We start from the raw sequence: 17,344 nt of genomic DNA, 5'->3' as shown, positions 1-17,344 counted from the left end.
TACATGAACCTATTTATTCTTGTGGTTTTTAAGTCCTCCCAATTTCCCTGACCGACCCCCTCCAACAGGGCAGGCCCCCCACCCCCTCTGCTGTCTCCTGGGGCTTTCTCCCGTCCTCCGCGCGGGGACCCCCGTGCCGGAGGCGTCTGTGAGCAATAAGGGCTGGGTTTGTCCCCACCCTGGGGGACCCTGGAGAGGCGTCCCTCTCCCCCGGGCCCCCCCACAATGGAGGCCTCGGCCCCTGCCACCACAAGACTGGGAGGGGACTTTTTCCCCCCCCAGAACACAGAGCTCGCTCGGCTCAGCCCAGTCCCCGGAGGAGGGGCCTGGGGTCCTCTAGCAACTCTGGGGAAGGGGGGCAGGCCCATGGGGAGGGGGTTTAGCCCCTCCGCCCTCCCTTCATCCTGTTATCTACTCAGAAGGTTCCAATCATGAGACTCCATGGTGGATGTGATGAAGAACTGTTAAAAAAAAAAAAAAAAAAAAGACAAAAAAACTCCCCACAAAAAAAAAAAAACATCCCGACCCCAAACCCCAAGGAAAAACACTTTGCGTTGCGTTTAGACTATTTATTACCGGGATTACAGGCCTGGCCGCGGTAACAGACTTTTACATGGAATTGTTTAATTATTTGTACTTTTCATGCCAGAAAATAAAAAGTTCAGAATCTTATAGCCTCGATGGGCTCTCTGGGCAGTGGCCAAGCGGGGAGGGGAGGTCAATGGTTGTCCCTGGTCCATGCCCAGGACTGGGGGGTAAATCTGGTCAGCAAGGCCTGGTGTGACCAGGGGGTGATGTTCCCAGGGTGACTCACCTGCTGTGAAAACCCCCAGCCCCAGGTGTGAGCATCCTCAGGATGAGTCTAGGTGTGAATGCCCTTGGGGGAACCCCAGCTATGATCACCCTTGGGCCTAGCCCAGATGTAACCCAGAATGAAGGGCCTCAGATCAGGGTGACCAGAGAAGTGGAAACCCTCAAGGCAGCTCCTCCCCTTCCCCACCCCCACCCCCCCTCCACACACACACACACACACCCGCAGTAAAACAGCAAGGTGCAGGTACCTGGAGCCAATCACATTTATTGTTTTGAGGTCCCAATCACAGTAGTTGTTTTGAGGTCACAGGTCCCCACAATCCCATCCAGAGCCAGTGCTCTGGGTGTGTGTGGGTGAGCAGAAGAGGGGTCCTGGGAGGGCTGTGTACTCCTGTACTGCATCACTGGAGGCCATGGGGGCCTAGGAAATGGCCCTCTGCCCTGTCCGGCCCCCAAAGGGAGGAGCCTGGGTCCCCCACACAGCTTCTGGCACCCGGGTGTTGGCTGGTTCCATGCCTTGTGGTTCTGGGGCAGAAGCAGCAGCACAGACAAGAATGAAGATGGAGATCGCGGGGGGAGGGAGTTTTTAGGGGGCTCCCCGTACCCCCCGGCTCCCCCACCTTTACAAGGCAACTCAGAGCTCATCGTGGTCGTCCCCAGGTAGCTCAGGGGGTACTTCGGGGCAGGCGGCGGGCGTCGTCAGCTCCATGAGGTACTCGCAACGGCTGGGCTCCGTGGTGCTGGTCACCACCGTCTCCTTCCCGCACAGTAGCCGCACCTGGAAGCATGGCGGGGCTCAGGGCTGGGGGGTTGGGGGGACGGACCCGGGGCCTGGCACCCCTGACCGGCGCAGGGGGGTACTCACGGTGGTGGAGCGGTTGGGGCCCTGCCAGCAGCCGGTGCCCTGTTCATACTTCATGGCGCTGTACCTGTCATGCTCAGGCCCGGCCCATGAGCCCCACGTGCTGCGGGAACATTCGGGGATGCTCAGGGCTGCAGGCTGGCTGCAGGGACAGGGGTAGCGGGTGGGGTGCCCACTCACCCGAGACTGGTGGGGGAGCCCCCGTGTTTGGGCTTCTGCGAGACCAGTTTGAAGGGGCACAGCCGGTACACATACCTGTGGTGGGACAGGACAGACATATGGAGTGGGGGGAAAGACTGACAACAGATGGAGGGGGCCCCAGGCCTCCAAGACTGCACCCAGCGCCCTGCAAACAACCCCTCCCTGTGACTGCTCGGAACCCCCCAGATCCCTGATGCTGGGTGTCAGGTAGCACCCACTCATTGGTGGCGAGTTCATAGCACTGGCTGTAGAGGTAAGAGAACTCGCCGCTGGGCCCGAAGTCGAAGGAAATTTCCTGCTCCAGGTTCCTGCAGAGGGTATGGGGGGGGGAGAGGAGCCTCTTGAGGGCCACGCTGGGGTGGGGGTGGGACTCCCCTTCCCTAGGGCCCTCGGGGAGCCTGGCACAGCCAAAGCCGCCCCAGCCTGCCCTTGGCTCTGCCTCACCGCGGTTGCCTCAGCGACTCCCCATTACCATCATCTCTGGGGAGGTGGAGGCAGGGAGAGGGCAGGGGCACTGTGGGGGTGGGGAAAGGGGGTTCTGTACCTGATGGTCTCCTGCATGTCCTTCAGCGACCGCTCAGCCTCCTCGAATTCACTGCGGGCCTTCTGGGCAGCTGGAGAGTGGGAAAAGGTCAGAGTGGGTCCCTGCTCCCAGAGGCAGGGAGGCGGGGTGGGACATGGCAGCTCCCCCACCCTACCCCTGCGCCAAGTCTATCCCCTCTCCCCTGGGTGGGGGGCAGACCCCTCCTTGCAGCGCAGGTTCCCACTGGGACTCCCCCGGGAACCAGACTAGGCTTCTGGGGTGCAGCAAGCTCTCCATCCACCAGGGGTGCTCGAACAATCTGCTGGCGCCAGCGAGGAGGCAGAGGAAGGGCCCTTGGGGGCTGTTAGGCGCTGGCCTTTGGGGACCCCCCCACCCCACTCACCATCGATTAGGCTCTGGGTGTAATCATCGTATGGCGGCATTTGGGATGCGGGGTCCTCCCGGGTAGGGCTGGCGGCCGGGGGCGGGGCCTCCTGTGGGCGGGGTCTGTCAGGGAGGCCATGCCCAATCCCCACCCACCCAATCAGCCTGATTCCTCACCCAAAAACAGCCACGTCCATCCACTAGGCCACGCCCAGTCCCTCCCATCCACCGAGCCCTGCCCCATCTACCCAGCCCCAGCCTTCTCCCCACCCACTCACCTGGGGGGGCTGCTCCCCTGGCATCTGGGCCTCCTCCGGCTCCTCTTCCTCCTCCGGTTCCTCTTCCTCCTCCTCCTCCTGCTCTTCTTCCTCCTCCTCTTCCTCCTCCAGGGGTACCGGGGGTAGTTCTCGTTGCTCGGGCTCCGCAGGTTGCGAGTCGGGGGACAAGGCCTGGCAGGCACAGGGACGGGCTGGAACCTGCCACATGTGACCTCACGGCCCGGCCCACCCAGCACTCCTGCCCTCGCCCAGTCCTGGCTAAGGAAGGGCCAGCTGGGGTGTAAGGTTTTGGGGAGCCACTGGCAGCTCAAGTGCCCTGTGAGGGTCCTCTGCGATGCTCCCCACTGACCTCCGTCTGATACTTGTCCTTGATGGTCGCCCAGACCCGGTCCAAGAAGGCAGCGTTGTCCACCCTCGAGTCTCCGCCGAGGAGGGCCTGTGTGGAGCACGGGACGGGGGTGGCTCAGGATCGGGGTACCGGGCACTGGAGCACCCTGCTGGGATCAAGGCTGGGCTGGGCTGGCTCAGAGGCCAAAAGGGGCAGCAGAGGCTACTTGTGTGTGTGTGGTTGGGGGGGAATCCCCCAGGAGCCCAACACTCAAGGGAGGGGGGTCTTGGGCACACCCTGGTGGGAGGTGCAGGAGAAAGACATGGGCTCGCCGGTCCCCAGGGAGCCTGGCTGGAGATGGCCCAGCAGTGGGACCCGTACCTGAGCTTCTTCCTCAGACAAAGTCCCGTCCCCATCTGTGTCCAGCTCCGGGTGGGTCTGCAGCTCAGCCACGGAGACCCTGGGGGTGGCGGGGGGGGGGGGGCAGGTGGAATCCCTTAGGGGTGAGCCCCACCCTTATACTGGCTGCTAAGCCTCGGGGTGTGGTCAGAGGAACATGTTAGGCTGACAGAGCCTCTGATTACCCTCAGCTCGAGCTCCCACTCTGGCAGGTCTCAGAGCAAGAAAAGAAAAGGGAATGTATGTGAGGAGAGCAGGCAAGTGGGTATCTCCACCCACCAAAGCCCCCCAACGCTGTTCCTGCTTGGCTACCGACTTCTTGCCTCTCTTCATCTCCATCAGGACGCCCACCCCGCCTGGCCCGGCCACCTGCACCCAGGGTGCAGCCACACATCAAAGAGGTCTCAGAGGAGGCTTGGGGAGAGCAGTGGGAACCGCCCCCCTCCCCCCGCACATACACCCCTAGATCTGGTGCCTGAGGCAGCGCTCACCACTCATCCATGTTATCATCCAGTTCCTGGAAGATCAAGCTCACCCGGGCCTGTTCCTGCTCCCTCTGTGCCCGGGCCAGCTGCTCTGGGAATGGGGGGCCAGGGGGACACCATCACCCTCTGCCCAGCCCTCTTCCCACTAGCCCTCTCCCCTCACCCCACAAGTATGCTCGAAGGCGCCCTGAGCTGGGGGAGCAAAAGCAACTACAGATGGGCCTATGTGTGGGGGGGAGTGGGGGGGGGGCTTGGGTGTTGGATGACATCCCCAGGGGCTCAGGGATAGAATGAAGGGTGCCGGCAGAACTGTGGGCATCAAGATTGGTTAAACCATGAGTGCCAAAGAAGTGCTCACGGATGCTGAAGCTCTCCCGAAAGGGAAAATGAGTGGGGCAATGGGATCGGAGACCCCTGCAGGAGGTGCCCCCCCCCCCCAGCTCTACCTTCCCATAGCTTCCGGTGTTCCTCCTTGGCTTCCTTCTCTGGCTTCTCCGCCTCCTCCTTGGTGGCGCGCAGTGTGTCCACCTGGTCCACCAGCAGCTTCTTCTGCTCCTGCAGCTCCACGAGTTTACTCTGAGGGACAAAGGCACGAGGCTGCTCTCATGCTGCTTGGAGGGGCCCTCGGGAGACCTTTCCAGAACACACACCTCCCCGAGTCTCCCCTGGCTTGCTGGGGTTGGGTCGCCCCCATTAACCACTGGAGTAAATTCCACGCACATCTGGGAGACCCGGCCCGAGAACCCTCTAGTTCGCTCCAACAACACTGAGAACATGCAGCAATCCCAAATACAGACACACACTTCTGCCTCTAGTTCAGGGGTCTCAAACTCTCAGGCCGTTTGCGGCCCTCAGTACAACATTTTGTGGCCCGCAGCCGGCCTTCAAAGTATTTGTGATTATTCGCTTATTGAATAATCGCAATAAAAATTGCATTAGTAAGAAAAAAAATCACATTAAACAATCGCATACCCCGAGCAGTTCCGTTCGGGGTATGCAAATGTTTAATGCGATTTTTTTTCTTACTAATGCAATTTTTATATAATGCAAATATTCGGTAAGTGAAATCCCTTATGCGGTCCTGCCTCACCCCGACTTTGCCTCCTGCGGCCCCCAGGTAAATTGAGTTTGAGACCCCTGCTCCAGGCTCAGGCTCTCTCAGCTTTAACTGACTAGCTTGGAATGACCCTAAAGGCCTCCACTTTCAGGGAGTCTGCCCTGATTTCTGTCCCCAGATCAGTGCTTGGGGTAGGGGGGGGGGTCAAGGTAGGAGTCTGCTCTGTGCCTACAGTGCCCACCCCAACTGTCCTTTCCCAGTGGCCCTGGGTGTCACTTTGTCCCTCTGGGTCCTTCTAGCCTGAGGCCCAGAGCATCACCAGCCCAGGTCTCGGTGGGAATCTCGGAACAGAATGGAATGCGGGGACCGGAACCTTAGCACAGTGGGGAGGGCACTGCTTTGCACACAGCCAACACAGGTTTGATTCTGGCACCCCAGCTAGTCCCCAGAGCCCCACCAAGAATGAGCATAGTCAGGAGTCAGTCCTGAGCACTGCTAGGTATGACCCAAGAACAAACACAAATAAAAAAGAACCAAGGATGGGATGGAGCAGTGGTGCAAGCAGTAGGGCATTGCCTTGCACATTCTAACCTAGGAGGGACCCCAATTCAATCCCCAGATGTCCTATATGGTCCCCCAGGAGCAATTTCTAAGCACATAGCCAGGAGTAACCCCTGAACGTCACGGGGTGTGGCCCAAAAACCAAAAACCAGAAAAAAAAAAAGAACCAAGGTACCAACTGAACCTCAGCCTGGGAAAGGAGGTCTCAGCTGTCAGATCTGGGCCTGAACTCCCCAGAGTTCAGGGCCAGCTGCCTGGTGTCTCTCACCTCCCCCAGAGGCCAAAGGTTACCTGGCAGATGCCAGGCTGTGAGGTCACTCCACTGTGGCTTGAGCACACTCAGGAATCCCAGTGAACTCAGCCGCCTGTTCTCCGACACAGAACCAGGCCCTCCACAGCCCCATTGGGGAGCAGCGCCCAACAGCTCATCCTCACCGTAGGCGTCCTCACATCACCCTGTACCCTCATGCACCTCCTTCTCCTCTCGATTCTTCTTCCACTCCTCGATCAGGATCTTCTTCAGCCGGAAGCCCTCGCGGGTGACCTCAGCCAGGTGCTGCAGGGTTTCTCTCTCCTTCCGGCCCTTCTCCCTAGTGGGGAGCAGGGAGGGTCACACAGGCCAAGACAAACACCCATGCCCACCTGTGACAGCCAGGATGCCAGGCCATGGAGTCGTGGGGTTGAGTGGGTTCCCCAGGGTGTTGGGACACAGATGCCCGGATGGCTCAGCAATGCACTGTTTCCTCCAGCAGCTGGGCCTGTCCTGACCAGGTAAGCGACTGCCTCTTTGCCACAGTCCCCAATACTCCATAATGCCTCCCACTCAGTGGAGGCGCCTCCCAGTGGGCATCTCACAGGGGCACAGAGTAGAGCCCCTGAGCCACTAGGGTGCAAGTCCTGATCAAATTCTGGCCTGACATGTTTCCATGCTGGTGTGTGGAGCAGGAGAGAGATGCCCCTAAGAGCCCCTTAACAGGCAGGATCGGGGGGAGGGATAGGACAGGTAGGAATGTGGGGTTCATACTTGCAGGTGTTCTCACAGATAATCCCACTGTTGTACTCGTCTGTTCCATCACAGCAGTCTAGGGGTGCAGGGTGGGGACAAAATTGGTACCACCTTGAGCCTGGCTGGTCACCCCCCTCCCTCCATTCACACACTTCCCACAGTCCAGATCTCTTACTTACCGCACACACCATCGTTGACCCAACTAGAGGAGATATACAGGGGCTTGTAGCCAGTGTTGGTGCAGTGGAAGTTGCCATTGGCACAGGCCGAGGTGCCTGCCAAGGAGGAAGAGCAGAGGGTTGGCACAGTGTGCTACAGGCTCCACTGGAAAGTGGGGTGCCCTGTGTCCAGAACTCCAGGAATCCCAGGTGGTTTGTACAGCAGCAGCAGGTAGGGAAGGAGAGAACATACAACAAGGGACCTCACCTGGCTCGTCCGAGCCGTCCTTGCAGTCACAGTAGTCATCGTTGACCTGGTCGAAAGGGACCGTGGCTGAGCCATCGAGGCATGTGAAAGGTCTCGACTCATCGTAGAAGTGATGGTCTGTGCGGAGGGGCAGGGAGCAGGGGGCTCACTGGGGCAGGAAGGTGATCCACGGAAGGATCCCTGAACCCCAGGCCAACTAGGAAACGGAGGCATGAGAAGAGCCCAAATGAGCCCCAGGAATCTGCCCTGCACCCCCCCTCTCCCAGCCTTCCACTCACTGGTGAGGGAGACACCCCGAGGCCGCTTGACCTCCACCGCCCCGCACAGGGGAAGCAGCAGCAGGAACAGTAACATCACGCTGGGGACTTGGGGGGCCGGAAGCCGGGTTTTGGGGAGCAGCTGAGCAGGGGAGCTGCGCTGGGTCCCCACTTTGTTGCTGCTGGGGCAACAAAGGGGAGACCGGTCAGAGCTACTCCAGATGCAAGAACCCCAATTTGGGGAGGGTCTCCCCAAGGCTGCCCAGGGGAGAGGAGTCTCACACTGTTCAAATCAATGGCGGGAGGGGAGGGGAGCACATGAGAGGGGCCTGTGAACCTCAATTCCCGCCAACAGGCCGGGAACAGGTAAGCAGGCTCCCCCCACTCTTCCCACGATGCACACCCTCCACCAGGGGAAACTGAGGCACCCACCCCGGCCCGCGGGTAGAAATCACCTACACGCAGTGTCGGGGCAAAGGTCACTCTACCCACCGCGCCCCCCCACCCCGAACCCGGCAACAACGGTTCCTGCTACAAGAAAGAAAGCGGAAGTGGATACTATACGTCACTTCCGGTACGCACAGCATGCTGGAAGCGGCCACACGCCATGTTGGGAGTGGCGAACGAGGGGCGGGGCGGGTGGGGGAAAGAGACGTTGACGCCAGCGGCCATCTTGGCTTATCGCTCGCCAAACCTCCGAGGAGCTGAGAGTGCGGCAGGTTCGCGCTTAATGGCGGAGCGTGGCGCCGCCATTTTGGGTGTGGCGGGATCCGGATCCCGGAAAAAGAAAGTGACTAAAAGCCGGGAGTGAGAACGTGGAGGAAATAGAGAGAATCACGTGACCTCCGAGTCCCGCCCCCGACCCTCGGGTTTTCCGGTCTGCCCCGCCCCCATAGAGACCGCCCACCGCGCTCGGCGGCAGCCAATGAGGGCGCGAGGATAGAACGCGGGCGGTTTCCAAAGCAACCCTGGAGGAAGGCGGGGGAGGCGGTTGCCTGGCAACCGGGAGATGCTGAGCGGCCAGGTGGAGTGGTAGGGAAGTGCATTCCCAGAGTCCAAGGAACCTGAACAAAGGAATCCCGGACAGGGTTGATATTTCCTGCCCCCCGCAGGCCCCCCAGGGGCCCTTGGCCCCGATCCCATCATGATGTCCCCGCTGTGCTGGGCTTCTGGCACCGTCCAGGCTACTTCAGAAGTTATTCCGACCATTCCCAAGGGCAAAGGCAGTAGTAAGACCCAGGCTGGAGGCAAGGGGAAAGGCAAAGGGCAGGTTTGGGCCACACCACACCTCAAGGCCAAGCACCAGCAAGCCAGTTACCCCAAAGGTGTCGTGCAGAAGCAAGTGGCCGAATTACAAAGGAAGATACAGCTGCTCGGTAAGAAGGAAGGGTCCTGCGGGCAGAGAAGGGCTCAGGATTCTCAGTGGCCACCTCCCCCTCTGACCAGGCCTGGGTCACCTAGATAGCTCACGGACATTGTTTGATCTGGACGGGCACCTCGTTTCTGAAAAGCTTTCTCCTCTTCTCTCTTCTGAAACTTCTCCCTGGGCTCAGCACCAATGGCACCATGTTTTCTATTGTTGTGGATTTTCAACCCTTCTGTGGTCCCGGGAGGTGAAAAATAGATCTTAGAGACTCAATTCCTGACCCTGACATTGGGTTGACCAACTTGTTTGACTTCAAGGACTCAGACCAACTAGTTGCTATTTCTTCACCCCAGAATGACCTCATGGGTAGATGAAATGGGGTACATCCTTAGATAGGGCCTGGCATGTATAAAGCCATGTATAAAGTTGTTTTCAGTGTCTTGATGAAAAAGGGCTATTTATTTACTTATTTTTTGAACTAGCCTCAAGAGTTACCGTGGGCTCTACACCCAAGAATCACTTCTGACTGGCTCAGGGACCCCTCTGGGATGTTAGGCATCAAAGCATCTATATGCAAGGCCAGCCTACTCCTAGGTGTACTACCCAGCCCCAGATTGTTATATTATTATTATTAGCAGCTCATCTTCCATAGTAGTCTAAGGTATTGGACTCAGGAGTTAGGATCTTGGAGACCTGGAGCCTGCCAACAAGTCAGGTTTTCTTGGATAGACAATGGGCATGCTATGGGTCTGGCCAGGTACCCATGGGCCAACTCTGGTATTAGCTACTTACAAAACACCTCATAGAGGTTCTGACACATCACAACATGCTCACTGAAGTTGGGGCTCATACACACACCCTGGGACACCGCATGTGTATGTCACCAGAAGGCGACCGGAAAGCCTTTTCCGAGAGCTCCCAATGGAGCATGAAGAAGAATCTGGACATTATCATCCAACTCCGTGAAGAGACCAGGATGCTCCAGCTGCAGCTCGCCGACCTCCTGCAGGTGAGGGAGCAGTGGGTGCCTCGCTTCCCTTTCTGGGGAGGAGGCCTGGCTGTGCAGTGACAAAGCCCCTGCTCCCCTCTCAGGGAGAAGAGAAGGTGGTGAAGGCAGTGATGCAGGAATGGAGGTCAGAGGCTCCGTATCTGAAGAACAGGAACATCCAGGTTTGACAGACACACCCCGGGTAGGCTTCTCCCTCCCTTCCAGCACTGGTTCCCTCCCCACTGCTCCCTATCATCTCTCTCTCTCCCTCACTCTCTACCCAGCATTAAACATTCCGCTTTGTTGTTTTTGTTTTGTAAAGTGTGGGGGTCACACCTGGTTATGTTCTGGGCCTACTCCCATCTCTATGCTCAGGACTCACTCCTAGAAGTGATTGTACAGTGCCAGGATCTAACCTGGTTGGTCACATGCAAAGTCAGCACCTACCCTATGGCCTATCTCTCCAGTCCAGGTCACAGATATAGATATGATGTTTGTGGAATAAAGAAGATCTTGGGGAATCTCCCAAGCAGTAGCTAGGAGTTGGGGGACATTGTAGTAATCAATTATTTGCTAAGGCCCTTGGTTACTGGGGCTGACCAGAGAGCCACATCCAGCAGTGCTTGGGCCCATGAGGTACCAGGGGTCAAACTTGGGGCCTTATGCATATAAGACCTGCGCCCTAAGGCTTGCACTACTCAATAGTTCTGGATGGCAGAGTTTGGGGTCAGCATCTCCTTTTTTTGGTTTTTGGGTCATACCCGGCAGCACTCAGGGGTTCCTCCTGGCTCTACCCTTAGACATCGCTTCTGGCAGGCTCAGATACCCTATGGGATGCTGGGATTTGAACCACCATCCTTCTGTGTCTAAGGCAAACTCCTTACCATTGTGCTATCTCTCTGGCCCCACATAAGGTGGTTTTAAGGTGATAATTTTGATGGAAGAAAGGTAGACATACGCTCCAGTTCAGTGGGAACAGCCCAATGTGGCTGTCTTTGGTGTATAAGATACTGCTAAAATCCTGAATCTAGTAACCAAAAGAGAAACAGTATAGCAGGTAAGGTGCTTGCTTGCCTTGCAAACAGCCAACTTAGGTTCAATCCTTGGCACCTGGTATGATGTCCTGAGTCCACCAGGAGTGATTGGTCCCTGAGTGCAGAACCAGGTATAAGCACTGAATACAGATGGATGCAGCCTCAAAAACAAAAATTAAAATTAAATTATGAAGGGGAGGTGAAGTGATAGTATAGCAGGTGGGGTGTCTTGCATGTGGTCAACCCACGTTTGACCCCCAACTTCCCACATAGCCCTCGAGCCTGCCAGAAGTGATCCCTGAGCACAGAGGCAGGGATAAGCCCTGAGCACCTGTGGCCCTAAATGACTACAAAAGAAAGAATTAAAGAAAGAGAGAGAAAGGAACAAAGGAATGAAAGAAAAGGAAGGAAGGAAGGAAGGAAGGAAAGAAGAAAGAAAGAAAGAAAGAAAGAAAGAAAGAAAGAAAGAAAGAAAGAAAGAAAGAAAGAAAGAAAGAAAGAAAGAAAGAAAGAAAGAAAGAAAGAAAGAAAGGATGGAAGGAAGGAAGGAAGGAAGGAAGGAAGGAAGGAAGGAAGGAAGGAAGGAAGGAAGGAAGGAGACGACGACTTGAGTCACCAAGTGGTTGGGTAGGCTAGATGGCAGAGAGAACAGAGGGAAGGCACTAGCCAGGCTCCTAACCTATGAATTCTGGTTTTATCTCTGATATCGTATATGTCCCCCTGTACCACCAGGGATTGCTCCTGGGCACAGAGTCAGTAGTTGCTCTGGGAAGCATTAAGTGTGACCCCAATACCATCAACCCTACCCCCCCAAAAAAAAAACCACAAGAACCCTCAAAAGCAAAGGAGATGGAGAAAGGGGCAGCCAGACCAGAGCATGGAAAGGCAAAAAGGAGAGAATCTGGAGAAGGAGGAGCAAAGGAAGGAGGCATCGGGGCAGGGGACAGGGGACAGGGACTCAGTCTCGGCGGCCACACTCTCTGTGCAGCAGGCCCTGGAGCACCTGGACCACCGGCTGAGCGAGAAGATGAAGCAGCTGAACGCGCTGCGGCACCAGGTGTGCATGAAGCAGAAGCGCCTGGAGGAGCTGCAGCTGCAGCACCAGAAGTGCGAGCTGGACATGGCGGAGAAGCAGGACAACAACTCGGATTTGGCCAAGGTGGGCGGGCAGGGGCGGGAGGAAGCTCCGCCCACCTCCCAGGATGGGGCGGGGCCTGGGAGAAAAGATGGACAGGAGGGAGCTCAGGGCCCCTCCGTTCCTTCTAGACCATGCGGAACCTGGAGAACCGCCTGGAGAAGGCGCGGATGAAGGCAGAGGAGGCGGAACACATCACTAGTGTTTACCTGCAACTCAAGGCCTATCTCCAGGTAGCCCGAGTATGGCAGGCGGTGGATGGGCAGGCAGGGACAGCTAGCTGGTCCTGGGGAGTCCCTTCATGCCCCCCTTGTCGCATGTCCCAGGAGGAAAGCTTGAACTTAGAGAACCGGCTGGACTCCATGGAGGCCGAAGTGCTGCGCACAAAGCATGAGCTGGAAGAACTGCACGTGGTGAACCAAGAGGCCATCAATGCCCGGGACATCGCCAAGGTGGGCGATGGAGGAGTCTAGCCTGTTTCCCAGGGAAGCCATGCAGAATCAGGGTTACTGCTCCAGGGGGAGGCTCACCCTTACCTCCAGGCTTCAGTTGGCTGCCCTGTCCCCCAACCTGGCCGCCTTCCCTCCAGAACCAGCTGCAGTTTCTGGAGGAGACTGTCTACAGAGAGCGCAAGAAGCGCGAGCGCTATGTCACTGAGTTCAAGAAGAGAGCGGAGGATAGAAAAATGCAGAACGAACGCATGGAGCGCAAGGTAGGAAGCCTGGGGCAGGAGGGCTGTGACCCCACCACCACCCTTCCTCCGAATCCAGGATCCCACATCCTGGAATTGGCCTTTTCCCATCCTAGCCTCTGGATGTCTGATCCCCCTCTCATTTTAGTACCACTCCTTAATCTAAGGTTGCCTAGAGACCACCCCTCCTGCAAGCCATGACAGTCCATGCCCCCTTCTTGAGACCACGCCTATTTAGAACTACGCCCACTCTCAGTGCCCCCACCCCTTTCCTGTCCCCCTGAAGTCCTTCAACCTGACCCCATGTGTGTTTTCTCCAAGCAGTTTGATTATTAATTTATTGGTTTTGAGGCCACACTCGGCGATCTCAGGGGTTACTTGTGGCTCTGTGCTCAGAAATCACTCCCGGCAAGCTTGGGGAACCACATGGGATGCCAGGAATCCAACTTGGTCCGTCCTGGGTCAGCCGCATGCAAAGCAAATGCCCTACTGCTCTGTTGTCTCTCTGGCTCCGCCCCCTCTGTGTTTGTGCTGACCTCCCTACACCCCATTCTGGTCTGCTTCTCCCAACACCCCTCCTCACCCATCCACCACCCCGCCTAATTCTTAGTCTTCCAGCTCACACCCAACTCTTGACCCATAACAGACACAACGCGAGAACATGTTGCTGCAGTCGGAAGACACGATCCTGGACCAGCTGCAGGCCAAGGAGGTGGAACTGAAGCAGCGCTGGAGCATGTACCAGATGGAGATGCTCTTCAGCAAGGTCAAGGACGCCACAGGTGTAGCCGAGACACACGTGAGTGCCAGCCCAGATGAATGTGCCCTGGGAGGCCCCCCTGCAGCCCACACCTTGGCCTCTTCCAGCTGGGCCAGTCCCTTCCTAACCTAACCCGTGCCACACCCTCCTCCAGCTCCCATTCCTCAGCTCCCCTCTCTGGGCAAGCTCCACCATCCTTGTTTACCGACTGGGTCACTCACTTCTGCTTGAGGCAGCTCTGCAGGGACTGGGGCTTTTGGTCAGCATATGTGGGACCACCATGGACTTCCCAGTGTCAGTCTACAATGCAGGAGACGTGGACTCCTGTCCCGGGCTCCATGCTTGGCGTGAGAACTTTGCTACAACCCACAAGTTCTAGCCAACCCTGATCTCCAGGAACCCAGTCTGGTCCTTCCCTTCTGGGTTCTCAAATCTTCCCACAGCTCTCAGGCCACCACCCTGCCGAGTTCTGGGATTCAGAGCAAGGGGTAAGGAGGGTGTCCCTCAGGGGCACTGTGGTCAGTCTTCCCAGAAGTCTGCTTTGTGGGTGGATTGCTTCAGCAATGCGCTTAATTTCTTGAAGGGATTCACCGAGGTTCACCACCAGAAGAGGCTAAAAGATTCTGGAAAGCAGTTGAGGGATAGGGAGAGGCCCTGCAAAAATGGCGGTCTCCGACCCATTCAGTTCACAAAATTAGGAAGCCACCAAATTAGATCCCCACGCAACTCCCACATGTGGGTGTCCCAGGGGAAGCAGGGCACTTCCGCCTCCCCGAACCTGGTTCTTTTTTTTTTTCTTTTTGGTTTTTGGGTCACTCCCGGCTGTGCTCAGGGGGTTCCTCCTGGCTCTACACTCAGAAATCGCTCCTGGCAGGCTCGGGGGACCATATGGGATGCCGAGATTCGAACCACCGACCTTCTGCATGCAAGGCAAACACACTACCTCCATGCTATCTCTCGACCCTCCCGAACCTGGTTCTAATCTGGGCCCTCTGGTCCCGGCACGCAGGCAGTGGTTCGGCGCTTCCTGGCTCAGGGCGACACCTTCACGCAGTTGGAGACGCTCAAGAGAGAGAACGAGCTGATCCTGCAGAAGCTGAAAGAGGAGAAAAGGCGCCTGAAGCAGGAGCTGGAAAACCTCAAGTACTCGGGGGAGACCACGCTGGTAAGGTGAGAGGAGGGAAAGGGAGAGCTGGGCGTTGGGGGGCGGGGGGCTCGCGGTTGGCCCCCCCAGCAGGAAAGGCCTCCCGCTCCCTGCAGCGAGCAAAAGCTGAAGGCCGAGTTGCAGGCGCGCATCAAGGTGCAGGAGGAGCGGCGCTCCGAGGTGCAGAAAAAGCTGGAGCGGGCCCTGCAGATGCAGCACACGGCCAGGGACGGCCTGGAGCATCTGGCCCGCAAGCTGAGCCACATCACTGTGGTAGGCCCCGCCCCTAACCTTGTAGGCCACGCCCCCGAGTAGCAGAAAGCCACGCCCACACATCACAGGACACGCCCCCAACCAAAGAGGTAGATGGGGTTTCCTCCTTAGTCTCCTCCCTCAGTCCACCTGCAGGATCCAGGCCCTGCAAGACCCACCCACAGGAGAATCCCTCACGTCCCAGGGAAATCCCGCTGTAACTTCATGGAATCCCACGTTGGCCCACCACTGAAGGAAATGTGGCTCCCCCACTTCCTGGCACTCAGAGGCTCCACCCCTCGCAGGGCTGACCACTCACTCAGCCTGTGAGGCCCCGCCCCCATGTGTGAAACCACGCCCCTAGATGGAAAGCTACGCCCTTTCATTGCGCTGGCTCCGCCCCCACAGGAGGACAGCGTCTTCTCGAAAAAGGAGCTTGAACCCAAAGCCCCCGACTATTTGCTCAACCTGCTGGGCCTGGTGGAGGAAAAGCTGCTGAAGTTGCAGGCGCAGCTCGAAAGTTCGGACTTGAAGGAGACGCTGAAGCGCATCATGGAGCGCGAGGTGCCCTTGCAGCGTGGGTTTGGGGCCGGGAGGGAGACCGTGCAGGAGGCTCAGGGACCACAATGGGCTCTAGGGTCAATGGGTGGGTGAGGGCCCCCGCTGAAGCACTGTGGGAAGGGTCTTGGCCTTGCATGCAGCCAACTCAGGTTCGACTCCCGGACAGCCCATATGATCCGAGTCCGCCAGGAGTGATTTCTGAGCACTATTCTGTGTGTGTGTGAGTGTGTGTGTGTGTGTGTGTGTGAGAGAGAGAGAGAGAGAGAGAGAGAGAGAGAGAGAGAGAGAGAGAGAGAGAGAGAGACAGAGTGGACCATGGATGCTGCAGGAGGGTCTGGGAGGCCTAGGCAGGGACTGGGGTTCAGGGATCATGAGTCTGATCTTTAAAAGCTAAGGGGAGTCCAGGCGAGGGGCCTGCTGGGGGCAAGATGTGATTGGGTACGGTATGGGGAGCTGTGGAGACCCTGGCCTGTAGCTGAAACTTGGAAAAAGTATAAACAGAAGAGATGGGCAAGGGCTGGAGACTTAGCACAACGGGGAGGGCGCTGGACCAGGTTCAATTCCTGGCCCCCCTACAGTCCCCCTGAGCTCACTCACCAAGAGTGATTCCTGAGCGCAGAGCCAGCAGTAACCCTGGGCACAAAAACAAAAACAGAACAAAATCAAGAGACGGGCAGTGATGCCCCGGGAGCTTGGAAACTTTGAGGAATTGGTGCAAAGTCTGGGGCCTGCCTAACCCCCCACCCCGTCCCGCACCCCACCAGTTCTTCACCAACCTGGAGGGGAAACTACCTTCATACAACACCCGCATCCCCATGCCCCGCGCCACTACGGCCAAGGACAAGTTCTTCGGTGAGTTCCAGCAGGGAAAGGGGCGGGTCGACCCGGGCTGCCAGCCAAGCAGGGGGTGGGGCGGCCGTGGCTGGGAAAGGGGGGACCCGAAGGCGCCGAAGGGGGCCCAGCATTCCCGCTGCTCCTCGCCCTCCGCAGACGAAGAGGAGAGTGAGGACGAAGACAACGACGTGGTGAGCCGCGCGGTGCTCAAGATCCGCTCCCAGAAACTCATCGAATCCCGCAGCAAGAAGCGCGGCCGCCCCAGGAGAAACTGAACCCCAGTTTTGCGCGCTCGCGCTCCCCACTCCCAACCCACGGGCAGGCACCTCCGGACCCCTGCGGAGTTCCCCACCTCCCCCCCAGCCCTCGGCACCCAGCGGCGGGCCCAGGGGCCTCTTCAAGGCTGCCAGACCAAGCAAGGTCTGACCGGGCCCGAGCTATCCAGAGCGCGCGCACCCGCGCGCACGGGGGGTGACGCCCCCGAGCAGGGAAGTGGAGACCCGGGCGCGCCACGTTCCACGTTCCACGTTCGTTCTCACAGTAAATCAACCCAGGCGGTCAGCGCCGGCCACTGGATCGCGCAATAAAGGTCACCCGACCGGCCCCCTGGGTACTGGCCTCTCCTTGACCCGGCTTTCGGCCCAGTTGTCCCAGACAGAGCCCCCACTGCACCCCTGTCCTGGGAAGCGACCCTCATCTGCTCATAACTGTGCAAACTAAACCCTAACTCCCCCAAAACTGATCTCTCCACCTGAGTAGTGAGTGGGGTGCGGCACCTGTGCACACTCCACATCTGGGGACCGCATCTGGGCACAGAAGTGACATTTCAGCCACAGTGCAGGAGACCGCCTCTGGGGCGTGGCCTGGATCTGGGGGAGCAGTGGGGGGCATCGCTGAGCTCCTGGACCGGCCGCTCCCGCCCTGCCCTGCCCAGTCCCGCCCCGTTCCGCCCCACCGCTGCCCGCCCGCTCGTCCTTCCGCCTCGCTCGGCCGGCTGGG

The 17,344-nt window shown here is 58.1% G+C and overlaps 2 protein-coding genes across 4 annotated transcripts; one reads left to right on the top strand and one right to left on the bottom strand.

Annotated features, from left to right (window-relative positions):
* Window positions 1-1,062: 1,062 nt before the first annotated feature.
* On the bottom strand, window positions 1,063-8,084 carry PRKCSH (protein kinase C substrate 80K-H). Of its 3 annotated transcripts, none has more exons than XM_049788545.1 (18): window positions 8,013-8,084; window positions 7,602-7,759; window positions 7,324-7,440; window positions 7,077-7,172; window positions 6,916-6,973; window positions 6,364-6,481; window positions 4,720-4,849; window positions 4,280-4,364; window positions 3,771-3,849; window positions 3,411-3,497; window positions 3,062-3,232; window positions 2,803-2,893; window positions 2,421-2,490; window positions 2,095-2,184; window positions 1,856-1,930; window positions 1,679-1,778; window positions 1,434-1,591; window positions 1,063-1,338 (listed from the first exon to the last, which is right to left on the bottom strand). In XM_049788545.1, the coding sequence occupies exons 2-17, from the start codon at window positions 7,675-7,677 to the stop codon at window positions 1,448-1,450; spliced, it is 1,587 nt and encodes a 528-aa protein (XP_049644502.1). In that variant the 5' UTR covers window positions 7,678-7,759; window positions 8,013-8,084; the 3' UTR covers window positions 1,063-1,338; window positions 1,434-1,447. The 3 variants fall into 3 exon arrangements, with proteins under 3 accessions (XP_049644502.1, XP_049644503.1, XP_049644504.1); XM_049788546.1 differs by having other exon boundaries at window positions 8,040-8,083; XM_049788547.1 differs by lacking the exon at window positions 8,013-8,084 and adding an exon at window positions 7,918-7,983.
* A 226-nt stretch (window positions 8,085-8,310) lies between these two features.
* ODAD3 (outer dynein arm docking complex subunit 3) lies at window positions 8,311-17,338 on the top strand. Its single transcript, XM_049788350.1, has 15 exons — window positions 8,311-8,387; window positions 8,477-8,604; window positions 8,693-8,956; window positions 9,834-9,955; window positions 10,039-10,116; window positions 11,957-12,127; window positions 12,235-12,336; window positions 12,430-12,555; window positions 12,693-12,815; window positions 13,441-13,593; window positions 14,564-14,724; window positions 14,815-14,971; window positions 15,359-15,514; window positions 16,276-16,363; window positions 16,502-17,338. Exons 1-15 carry the CDS (start codon window positions 8,311-8,313, stop codon window positions 16,618-16,620), a joined length of 2,025 nt encoding a protein of 674 aa, XP_049644307.1. The 3' UTR covers window positions 16,621-17,338.
* The last annotated feature ends 6 nt before the right edge of the window (window positions 17,339-17,344 follow it).

The sequence above is a fragment of the Suncus etruscus genome, chromosome 15 (assembly GCF_024139225.1).
Source record: "Suncus etruscus isolate mSunEtr1 chromosome 15, mSunEtr1.pri.cur, whole genome shotgun sequence".
Lineage (NCBI taxonomy): Eukaryota > Metazoa > Chordata > Mammalia > Eulipotyphla > Soricidae > Suncus > Suncus etruscus.
Note: the sequence above shows the minus strand (reverse complement) of the source record. Positions and strands in the feature narration are given on the sequence as shown.

Excerpts from the sequence above, each read along its gene's own strand:
- PRKCSH (XM_049788545.1), bottom strand. The coding sequence starts at position 7,677 with ATGTTACTGTTCCTGCTGCTGCTTCCCCTGTGCGGGGCGGTGGAGGTC. Across the intron at positions 4,365-4,719 it reads ACACCGGAAGCTATGGGAAG|AGCAGCTGGCCCGGGCACAG; the intron begins GTAGAGCTGGGG and ends CCCCATTCCCAG. Across the intron at positions 1,779-1,855 it reads GGCTCCCCCACCAGTCTCGG|CACGTGGGGCTCATGGGCCG; the intron begins GTGAGTGGGCAC and ends ATGTTCCCGCAG.
- ODAD3 (XM_049788350.1), top strand. The coding sequence starts at position 8,311 with ATGGCGGAGCGTGGCGCCGCCATTTTGGGTGTGGCGGGATCCGGATCC. Across the intron at positions 8,605-8,692 it reads GGGAGATGCTGAGCGGCCAG|GCCCCCCAGGGGCCCTTGGC; the intron begins GTGGAGTGGTAG and ends TGCCCCCCGCAG. Across the intron at positions 15,515-16,275 it reads AGCGCATCATGGAGCGCGAG|TTCTTCACCAACCTGGAGGG; the intron begins GTGCCCTTGCAG and ends GCACCCCACCAG.